The 11,837-nt window shown below is 43.5% G+C and overlaps 1 protein-coding gene across 2 annotated transcripts; it reads right to left on the bottom strand.

Annotated features, from left to right (window-relative positions):
- Positions 1-3,843: 3,843 nt before the first annotated feature.
- EMX2 (empty spiracles homeobox 2) lies at positions 3,844-9,859 on the bottom strand. Of its 2 annotated transcripts, XM_065408390.1 has the most exons (3): positions 9,469-9,859; positions 7,079-7,263; positions 3,844-4,011 (listed from the first exon to the last, which is right to left on the bottom strand). In XM_065408390.1, the coding sequence occupies exons 1-3, from the start codon at positions 9,857-9,859 to the stop codon at positions 3,844-3,846; spliced, it is 744 nt and encodes a 247-aa protein (XP_065264462.1). The 2 variants fall into 2 exon arrangements, with proteins under 2 accessions (XP_065264462.1, XP_065264465.1); XM_065408393.1 differs by lacking the exon at positions 7,079-7,263 and having other exon boundaries at positions 3,908-4,011.
- Positions 9,860-11,837: the final 1,978 nt, after the last annotated feature.

Raw genomic sequence — 11,837 nt, 5'->3', positions numbered from 1 at the left:
GCTCCCAATACAGCCTAGGCCCGAGTTTGGTTCTATGGGAACCGTCGGGGTTTAAAAAAAAGGGGGGGGGCAGATTCTGACCGCAGTGACACCGGTGCAAATCTGATCCCGGAGTGATCCCAACGAAGAGAACCAAGAGTGACTCCGGATTTACACAGGTGCAACTGAGACCAGAATCTGACCCAAATGGCTCCTAAAACCTCTGCTCTGGGCAGCTTGCACGGCACTTTCAAATTCCTGCTGCAAACTATCTGCTGAGCCGCTTCCAACAACCGAAGAAAAAGGCACTGACAGATGGACACTGCCGGAGTTTCGGTTCTAGAGCAGCAGCTCTGGCCATGAGATGGGGTTTGCAGAGCCTTCATTTAAAAAAAAAAAAAAAAGTTTGTAGTCATCTCGATTGCTTGCAAAACCCACAAACCACTGCCGTGTCCGCACCCTGCGAAGTGAACTTGCCCTGAAATCACACGAACAAGGTTAGCTTCCTGTGCGCTGAAAGTTCTCCCTGGAGCATGGATAGACACGCGCACATGCGAGAAGGAAGGGCACGCCTGGTTAGCTCTGTGGTCTAGTATCTCGGTATATGTCCCGAAGTATTTCCAGACCGATCTATTTCCACCACACACACACCTGGCCAAATCACCGCCAGCGCTCTGAAACAACCTTCCCTGTAGCCTTTTTTAAAAATATTATTTGTCTCTATAGACTTTGGCACCCAAATATGGAATTCAATATTTTTCCCCTAACGATCAGGGCTAAACACAGAACAAATGTTTCACTTGAACCGATCTGGGAAGCCGTAACAAAAATCCTCTAGAGTTTCTGTTTCGCCAACACGAATCCCCTTCCCTGAGCCATTTAATATAAAATATATTTTTAAAAGCCCGCTCAGATAGCATCTCACAAATATTTATATTTCAGTGTTGCCTGGCACCCAGCGTCCACATTAGACTCGCTAATCCTGCCACTTTAAATAGATGAATTAATAAAGCAAATGAGGGTCTAATAAGCTGACTGTCCTGCCTTTTGAGGCAGGGGGAGAGAGACTAGAAAGTGCGCCAAATTTGTTTGCAGTGGATCAAGGCTAGCCGCCTTTGCTTCACTTTCTTTATCTTAATTCCGACTTGAAAAGATATAATTATCTAGTTTGAACAGAGCTGCTATCAAATCCTTCTTTAGGCAGGGAAGGGAAAAGCTGGAGTGGATTGCAGTGTTCTGAGCCGCTCGGTGCTGCCTGAGATAGTGAGTAATGAAGTTGTGGAGTCCTGAGATACAAAGGGCATTAACCTCATTAGCATGAAACCTTTTCTTCTAACCATTGTGGGACCCTTTCAGACTCCTAATCCCCCCTATTTTCAAAGCTTGGTTTGTAATAAAGCTTTTAGGGCTTTTTTTCAAAGCTAATGGCATTCTCTGAAGATTTTATTGCTGTTACGCTACATAGGACGCTTAAATTTTTTCTCTCTCTCTCTCCTTGCGGTGGAAAAAAAAAGTATATAGCTCCTGCAGAAATAAGCCTTTTATCAAGATGGGAAACAATTTATAGAAAGGCCCAAGTCTGCTGTTTAACTGCGATCTGGCCCATTTGCATGGGTTTGAAGTAGAACTCAAGCGAAGTTGGGTGAATTTGAGGTGACAAATGCGCCCGGATTCATTTCAGGATCCGCACAACCAGCTGTTTAGGGGGGGAACGTAGCGAGAAGTTTACTTGGGGACTAGCTCCCGTAAATAATGATCTTGGGTTAGAGATAGGGAACTGCATTGCGACATGCATCTCACCCTGTCTCGGCCTCTGATATTTGAATGGAAAGTCACCATTATTGAATAAAGAGCAGCGGTGTTTAAAAAATAATAAGATCGGACTTTTTAAAAAAAACAATGACATAGTACCCTATAGTGCCAACACGTGCCTGGAATGTCTAATCTTAAATTTTCAAGGCAGGATGTTTAACAAAGCTCGTATTTTCGCGATGCATTGTAACTTCGCCTTATCACAGTGTAAAGGGTAGTCAGATTGTCCTAAATTATGTCCAACTAGCCCCCCTGGACCCACGGATTAAGAGATTAAAGGAGACCACTGGGCAATGCCTCCTCTTTCCCCTTCATATTCCTGGTATGATAATTGCCTAAACTGATTTGCACTTTCACAAAAGCTTGCAGGATTCTTTGTAGCTCGAACAGAGCAGACGAGGTTTCTCTATCAATGGAAATAAAACTGATTAATGCAGTCTATCAGGCTAAGGAGCAAATGAAGCATGCAAAAACAACTGTGTACCCCCAGAAAACCAGCTAGTTTCCTCAAGGATTGGTTGCAACTCCCCCTCCCCCAGGCGTCCCCCAACACACACACTTTAATGTTCGAGTTTTAACGTTTTCCCCAGAATCGGTCCCCGCGACAAACATACGGCCCGCCAAATGGTCACTACATACATCTCTCGTGTCCTATTTTCAAAATAAAATTAAAAAACTAACTTTAAAAAAAAAATCAGAAATCCCGCAAAAAAAATAAATAGAGGATTCTCCTATGTTGGCTGCAATTGGCTGAATTATTTATCTATTGCCCTTTCTGTATTAGAAAAAAAGTGGCTCTGATCTCTGGGTTATTTTGTTTTAACGTTCTATTTATAAGCGACTGAATTAATGAATAAAAGGCCAGTCAGTGCACCGCGAATGATGAATGGTTCATTGGTGCCGAAATTGACATGAATGTTTAGGGTGTGAAGTCACTACAATAATAAAAAATAAAAAGGGGGGGAAACGAATTTGCAAGGTTTAAAAAACGTGGAAAAATATTGCTTAAAAAATTTAGGGCATATGGATAAATCTTTATTGACAAAATATTGACAATGACATACTTCTTGGAAGTATATAGTGTGTTAGAATTCTAACAAATTAAACACAAAACACAAAAATATTTACATTCTGGTATAGAAGACATTAAGGAAACATTTGTCACTTTTTTTTAGTAGCTCTATAATCTTGGAATATTATAAGCTCAGTGCTTGAAACTTGCCTCCAATAAAGATGGCCATTTAGAATCCATCCTTTATACAAAGTCCTTTACATGGCTACTGCCAGGTTTGGAAGTTTTGCCAACTGGGGACCCTATCATCAAACGTGGTCATTGGACTTAAACAAAAAATTAAGCTTCATAATGGGACTATTATATTTTAAATGATTTTTTTCTGCAGCAAAAGTCAAAACCATCCCCACCCCATCCCACCGTGTTGTCCATTTGGGAGGAACACTATGGTTACTGCTACTTCATTTAGCTTTCACAATCACTTTGACGCCAGAAGTTATCATAAAATGTTTACAGACGGCACATTTCTCGTAATATAAAATTAAAAAGCACACAGAACCTGTCTCAAAGGGAAAACAAATGACAATCCATTTCTGTCTTTAGGAACTTGTTTTTGCCCACACGGCTTTTACACATGCAATTCAAGTTTCTGAAACAGGTGTGGTTCTGGGCTGTGTATGGAATTCTCTTTTAAAGACTGGACAAACCGTGAAGTGCAATATGTCCTGTTAGGGTTTTGTTTTTTGTTTTTTTTTTCTTTCTCTCGTTATTTTGTTTTTAAAAGTGGACTGCGAGAAACGGAATACCTGTCAATCATCTTGTCTCGGTGGTTTGGCTTTGATTGACAGATCCCCCCTTTGCCAGACTTGTGCCAGCAGTGCCACATTTTGGATCTTTCGCTCGTTCGCTCTCAGCTGCTTCCTAGACGAGAATTGCATTTTGATGAAGCCTTTATGTATCTTCCCTGCAACGCCACTGTCTTGTGTGTGATCCTTTTAACACTTTTTTGTTTGGTTGGCTGAAAGTCCAAGTGCCAGTTTTTAATCGTCTGAAGTGACGTCTATTTCTTCTGGACTGGCTTGTTTCGTAGCAATTCTCCACCGGTTAATGTGATGAGTCCCTTTTTTCTTCTGTTGTGAGTCTGAACCTTCCTCTTCCAACTTTTGTCGCTTGAACTTTGTCCTTCTGTTCTGAAACCATACTTTTACCTGCAGATGGGAAACAAAGTTGGGGATTATTTGACTGGTTTCACTTTAACACTCCAGAAAATCGGTGAGGTCATTACACTGATTCCATTTGAAGATTTCTGCCCCCCTTAAAGAATGTTGTATGGGGGGGGGGGGGAATCTAGGTCTATTTTCTTTCTCTATTTTCTCAAGGGGTTGAAGAAATCTGCTTGGAGGGGGTCCGGAACTCTGCGTCTACGTGTGTGTGTATATATATACAGCGTACGTGGGTATACATAGAGACAGACACTCGCGGTGTGGCATACAGTTTGCCGGTGTCTATATAGGGTTATATATAAAGAGAAAGTGTGTACGTCTATACACCCACACCCACAATGTATGACTACATACACGTATATAGACCCCCCACACATATATACTCTCTCTAAACGCACGTAAGCTCTGTATATTACGCATGAGTTTTCCATACACGGCATTATACATGAAGTATCTTTGGGAAAACAACTACTAAATTCTACAACCAATTGCACATAATCTTTCAAAAGAACCAACTGCTCCAGTCATAATACAAACACATCATCAGAACTTCTATTTTCACATACCCCCATTTTAAGTGTGGAGTAGTAGTCAACATCTGGGACGTGACCCCTTGAACGGCAATGCCTTTATTCAATGTAGGCCCCTTGGAACAGAGTCTTGGATAGATCGGTTTAATCGCATTTTGGAGGGGTGGGGGTGAACGTGTATTGGAGCATCGACTGTTCTTTAACATCCTGGACCGGCTGAACCTTGGAATAACTATTCTGAGCAGTGAAACTGTTCAAACTCCCTTTAAAATTATATTAATTAAAAATAAGAGATGGCGATCCTTTTAAAATCCCACTAGGGCCTTTACTTTCCCAGGGGTGCAGGATTCTGACAGAACATTTCCTTGAGAACATTTCTCTTCCCCCCACTCCCTACCCCCCGCCAAAAAAAGCCCAGCAAACGTTACAAACCCGAAGCATTTGATACAGCGGTTGTTTGTGCCAGTGGCGTCCAGAAGCGATCGTATTAAAGCGAACTCTTCAAGTGCCGTAAAAAAATGCCTCTCTGAAATTTGTTCAGAGTCGAATAAATCTGACTTAAATGTACGCCAGATTACTTCAGTCATTTAATTACAGATAGTATTGATCCAGAAGTTTATCTCGAGAGCTGGCCACACTCCTTGGAGTGGCCAAAGGTAAACACGGGTGGTTTTTTTTAAAGCAGTTCAGACTCTGGTTCTGTCTGAAAGTGCCTGATAAAGGCCCCAGAAATGGGGGGGGGGGGGGAGGAAGAGAGAGAGAGAACTGGAGCATTTTAATAAGCTGGTTTAACCCGCTTCGCTGGCTCTTCAGAACAGAGCTACTACCATGCCAGGCACACATCTCTGCTGCATTTTCATATTCTCCAAAAGTCTCCCATTAAAAAGCTGAGCGGGGAACAAGGGGTGAGTTTAATTTGCTTTTAGTTTGCTAATTGAAGGGGAGGACGGTTCATTTCTGCCCGCTGATCTCCAAAGGGGAACTCGTTTGTAGGGAACGAGGGGTTTGACATCTGGACAAAAGACCCCAACCAGCTTCGGAATCAAGCAGGACAAAGACCACCTTAAATACAGCTTTCCAGTGGAAATAAGCCTGTGACCGGCCCCTTGTTCGGAGAACCTCATAAAAGTGGCGATCCCTTTTTATTGTTTTGTTAGGGAGACATTTTAAAACAAAAGCTCCAACCTCTTTATTGCTTCCCCCCGAAAAGAAAAAAAAAGTGTTACAACTTAATCCGCACAGAGAGCGTTACTGTTTACTGGGAACTTTGAACTAGGCTGCGACTGGAGATGAGTTTTCCCCCCCCTTAAATACAGTGCCACGTACTGTAGCAGAGACAATCCCCTCCGAAATTCCTCACGGTGAGTCTCCCGGACACCCCCCCCTTCACCCCCCCCCCCAAAAACAACTCTCCTATGGCACTAACAAACCGCGTGAAACATAAGAGACCTGAGCCGCAGAGTTCAGAAGAAACTAAAAATCTATATCTAAATAACCCATCTGGCTTTAAACACGCGCCTTAAACAGTTCACATGCATCCTAAATACGAAATGGCTCATCCACACCATAAACTCTTACGGCTGGATCGTTAAGAAGCCTCTGAAGTAGAATTAGCCTTGCATATGCTTCAAGAAACCAATATGATCTGTCTTGACAATTCTCAAACAATGCAATTATTCCAATCTGTTTCCTTCCAACATCTTTGATGCAAGCCCAAATCGTTCAGACTGACTGCAACAATCTGTCTGTGGTGTCATCGGAGGCACTGCTTGCTTTGCACACATACAACGTAAGATAGAGTTGTAATTGTCACTTGAAATATACTGATCAGCTAAACAAAATATATCCCACGTTAAAATTCTGGACCTCAGCCAACCGACACAGAGAGATATAATTAAAGTCATTTTTAGTTAGTAAGATGTCTATGCTTAATTTTTATCTTTATATTTCCGCTAGTTATATATCACAGTTTTGCAGGAGCTCTATACAGGGATATAGTGATAGAAAATTCGCCTTATAAACTATGTCTCTTTCCCTAAAATAAACCGTTTTAACCCAAATGTTACTCAAATTGGCACGAAAAACCCACACAATTGACCAAGAAGTTGTCCTTCGAAAATGCAAATCGAGATTTTTAATATTAACACTGATGTAGTAATTCATTTATCATCTTAATGTATTATATATACAGCGATCATTTAGAACTGAATGACCACAGATAACCCACAAGGAAAAAATGAACTATGGTTTACTTTGGACATTATTCATAATAATAATAATGTAATTTTTAACTAAGGTGGGTTGTTTTAATAAATAGGACGTAGTTTAGATAAACCAGGCAGTGGAAAGCCATACTGAGCTAGACATACACCTCCACCCTATTTATATTAGATATGAATCCCTGCATTTGCAGAAACTTTGTATATCTTTTACTCTGCACCTTGCAGTTTGCCAGCGTATTTTTTAGTTATATGATTAGACCTAACATTCCGGCCCCAGAAACTTCCTGTCTGGGTCCTTACCTGAGTTTCCGTGAGGCTGAGGCTGTGTGCCAATTGTTTCCTTTCTGCTCCTACTACATAGTGATTCTTTTCAAAGGCATGCTCCAGTCTCAGTAACTGGGATGGCGAGAAAGCTGTACGGATCCGTTTGGGTTTCCTGGCCAGTGCATTGTGCAAGAGGAAGCTCTCTGGGCTGGTTTCATTCCCTGGACAGCAGGGCAAAACAGAGATTAGCAACACACCTTTCCACAAACACACTCCATTCGTATTATTTAGCCCTAGCGTTACTTTCTCACTATTATCCGGTGGGGGAAATTCTTACTCGTTTTTTTTTAAACTCCTTCTTTATATACTGTTTTCCCTACCATGCAGAAAAAAAGGCGAGACTCCAGATCAGCACGAGAAATTAATCAATACAATAAAATCCACCTTTATGGGTGTATTAAAAACTAATGGATGGAGAGACCACCGCTGTCATATCTGTGTTTCTTACTTATTGTAGTAGCAGTTAGGAATTCACAATCGGGTGTAGATTAAACCGATGGTTATATGTTAAACCTAATAAGAATGGCAAACTATTCACAATTCGACCTGTCCAGTTATTCCAATATTATATATTCCGCAGATGCGCAGGGGAGTGTGTGGTGATCTCTATGCAGAAGTCGGCTGTTTAGAGACAGCTCCATATTCTTCAGATCTGACCCTGGTTGACCCTCCAAAAACTACATTCCAGAGTTTTTTTGGTTATTCCCCCCACACACACACTTTTTTTTTTAAATGGTACAGTATCTTTTAAATTTGTTACACACCCGTTTATAAGCCGGCACAACAGCAGTAACTACAGCATACGTGAAAAGCTAATGCCAGCGAGGGGCTGGTTACCCTGAAATCTCTATGTACCAACCCCTTGCGATTGCAGCAGCAGGACTAACACATTTTCATAAAAATAAACACACAAACAAACTTTAGGGAGCGTAAATCTGAATACGCGTTTTGCGGGCGTGAAGGGCTGGTCGGTTGGTTTGTTTCCCTAGGACGGATCGCCATTTTCGACTAATTGGAATCGTTTCTTGCAAGGTTACAAAACCAACGAAGAACCAGCTAGGTCCTTTTCAGTTTTCTTTAAAGATCGCCCCATTAGGAGGTTGTGATTTAAACCAGTCTGTAGCATAACACTGGGACATTTCCGCCCGCTCTTTACCAATCTGCTGATAACTGGGACAAATAATTTGGTCAGCGAAACCTGTAATTTTGTTCTGAGAGGCTATAATCCGTTTGGAACCACGTCTCCCTTTCTTCAGAAAGGCTCTCGCTCTCTGCGGAGGGACATCGGGGGTTGCATTTTGCAGTTTAAAAAACACAGATCGCTGTTTTCAGAATAAATAAGATTGATTTTTTTAAAACGGCTTGAACTAGTGAACGTCAAAACACACACACACAAAAGTGAATGGGACATCGTAGAAAAGAAACCTGATCTTTCTTTGGGGGGAAACAAAGCTGTTAGCAAAGGGTTAAATTAACTGGGGCAAGGGGGGATTTGTTTATTGATTGTGTGCCATAAGCGTATTTCCCCTCAACTGGTTATTAGTCATTTGGCAACTCTAAGGAACTCTGTGTGCAATTCACCTTCCCCCCCAGAAAAAATGTGCTCACCCTCTCTTTCTCATCTGCGTTCGTTTTCTTTTAAGACAATAACAGCCCACTTTGTTTGACTGTTATTATTATTGTTTTGTTACTGTAAACAATAGGAAGTCAGGGAATTTTTTTTTTTTTTTTTTTTTTTTTTTTTATAAACGGAAACTCTTCCTCGCGCCGGCTCTGCCTTGGCGGAGCTCATCTGGCTTGTCAAGGAAGAAATATAACGAAAATACGACGAGGTATATTGCGTGTCTAAAACGACGTATGATGTTCCCCGCAGCCCTGTTTGGCTGGATGTTTCTGGCAGGCCAAGATCCGAAGCGGGCTTGCCAACTTGCGACAGTTTTTAGCGGCGATTTAAAAAATATCCCACAACTTTTATGACTGATCTTTAAACCACTTTAAAACAACTGCTAACCCCCTGCCCCAGCCTGTCCCCCTCCCCCAGCCGCCCAGCGCACGCCGCTTCAGCTGACAGCTTCTCCAGTTCGATAGCGGGGCAAAGAAAAACAAGAAAACAAGAAAAACTTCCCTAACAAGAGCCAAACCTGCGCCCAGTTTGAGGACTTTAGCAGAGCTCTGATCCTGTCTCCCCTTCTTCGACTTTTAAAAGGCGTCCTCCGTTCCCCACACCGCAGACCATAGACTGGGGTTGGTAGCCGTCAATTTCACCCCCACGCTTTCCAGATTCCCCCCTCCCGCCCCACCGGGCCAGGGTGTGGGGACAAGATCGATCCGGCGCGCGTTGACAAAGGAAGAGAAGTGGCACGTACCTTGGAACCGGTGGCCCAGATATCGGTATCTGTGTATTAGCCAGGGGTAGAAAGTGGAAGGGTCCCTTTGCTGCGAGGCAAACAGCGGGTGCGGGGAGTGAGAGGAAGGCAATGGGTGGGCGGCCAAGGCGTGGGGAGGCGGGACGGGGTGCACCGGCACGGCCGGGTTAGGCGGGTGGGAGACGGCCTCTGCAAAGACCAAGTCCGGGTTGGAGTAGACCCCTCTGCCGGCGGAGTGGAAGCCGTTGAGGAAAGGGTTCATCGGGCTGGAGTTGGCATAGCTGAGCGCCGCCGGCCGGATAGGGTCCTCGGAGCGAGACGCGGGCAAGGGGCTGTCTTTGGCCACCAGCGACTCGATGGTGAAACACCGCTTGGGTGTGGGCTGGAACATGCTGCGGCGGCTGGAGTCCCCCGGCCAAAGCTCTGTCTGTCTCTGGTGAGCGAGAAGCGGGCTCCGCAGCCCCCCAAGTCCGCCCGGAGCCGGGGAAGTTTGCAGCGGGGAGTGACTTCAGGAGGGCTAGATACACACATAAATAGACAGGGGCTGGAGGAGAGGAGGCGGCGGCGGCAAGCGGCACCCAAAAGGGAGAGAGAGAGAGACACACACACACACACACCAAAAAAGTTGCCGGGAAAAGTTTCCCTCCTGCGGAATGCAGCTACTCTAAGTCCAAAGACAATCCATGGATGTGATCGGTCCCTTCACAAGTTGTGCAAACGATTTGTTAGTTCATGAGCCTAATTAGTGCTGGGATCACATAAACAGCTTCCTCTGAAGCCTGGTAAATGGCTTGATGATTGGTCGCTATTACTCGCCTGGAGGTTGAAAGGGGGAGACTCTTTAAAGTGCGTCAGAGGGGAGGCGAGCTCTGACAGCTGGGATCCTGGAGGGATGGATTCAGGGCCCGGAACGGAGTGTGTCTCTCTCCACTCATTCCAGAGCGCTGGTGTCCGAGCCGGGCTCCTCACCTCTCCAGCCACAGATCCGTCCTTCCCTCCAGCAACCCAGCCAGATGCAGCTAAGGTAGGTAGGAGCTCAGGGATTTTCCACCTCGAATGCTGGGGCGGGAGGTTACTCCTGATGCTCTAAAATCGGCTGAAGTGGATTCGCTCCGATTTAGCCTTTCAGAAGGCTGATTGCATGTTCAGCGTTGTGTATCCTGCCAGCCTGGAGCATGCCCCTGACTCGCCCGCCTAGCCTCTCCCCTGATGCAGAGGTGTTTCCAAAATCCGATATACGGATGCCTTGATCCCCAAGAAGCCAATCAACCCTGGGAATGTCAGAGTCCCCCTGGGATGCCCCCACAGTTAGAGGCATTCACTTTTGAAATAGTTGTTTGCACCTATTTGCAACCTGGGATGTTGGTGTTTTGTTTTTGTTTGTTTGTTGCGAACTTCCTTATGGGCGATTACCTACTTACACTCAGTCCACCGCGGTGGGCACAACCGAGAGCAGCCCCGGGAAGATGCTTGCAGTATGCAAAACTAGGACACGCGGGGTTATTGCAAGGGGACAGGCGAGCAAGTCAGAAATTCCAGCCCTATCCGTATTTTCGAGATTACCTTTAGGTTTGGGGATGATTTTAGGGCCGAGTTCTCCCGCTCTTATTGGCTGGTGCTGTAGAATAATTATGATCACATCCTAATACTGCTGGCTGCTGCTTACTGTTTATTGGTAGTTAAGGATCTATTATCTATTCATCAGCCTCCTATTTTTGCCAATTACATTCTTCTAAAGTGAAGTACCAGCAGGTATTTTGCACATTTACAATTAATGATAAAAAAATCTGGCATACTTAAATCTATTACACTGCTGTGTAATTTATCTTAAAGATGCAGAATTGCTAATGTAAATGGGTGTTTCTGTTGAACTAGGGGTTGGAAAAAGCCTTGGAAAAGCAGCCTGACATTTCCTTCTTTTATTTTTCCTTTTTCTTTCTTCCTTTAAATAAAACTAATCATTTACTCTATTGTGTTAAAATATTTTACAGTCGCCATATAGAAATATACATGCTCCTTTCCCAGTAATTAGCAAGCTTAACTCTCTCGCCCTCCTCTTCTCCACTTTCTGTGTTAAACAGTCGATTCTTTTGCAGCCAACTGATATTTTCAGGAGAATAGCAAATAGGTAGAATTGTGTTACATATATATATATATATGTATATCTCAAACATTCAAGTGTCTATGTGTATAAATATGCAAGTGTCTATATGTATAAATATTTACCAATGTATAATATATACTGTATAGGTGTACACTGTATATATAATTTTATATCTGGTGTAACAATATTATACACATATATGCCTTTATAAATGTGATTGAATATAAAAACACACAGTAGAGTTTGCATGTCTGTAACACAATTC

The sequence above is a fragment of the Emys orbicularis genome, chromosome 7, assembly GCF_028017835.1.
Source record: "Emys orbicularis isolate rEmyOrb1 chromosome 7, rEmyOrb1.hap1, whole genome shotgun sequence".
Taxonomy (NCBI): Eukaryota; Metazoa; Chordata; order Testudines; family Emydidae; genus Emys; species Emys orbicularis.
The sequence above is the reverse complement of the archived record's forward strand: the minus strand, read 5'-3'. Positions and strand labels throughout refer to the sequence as shown.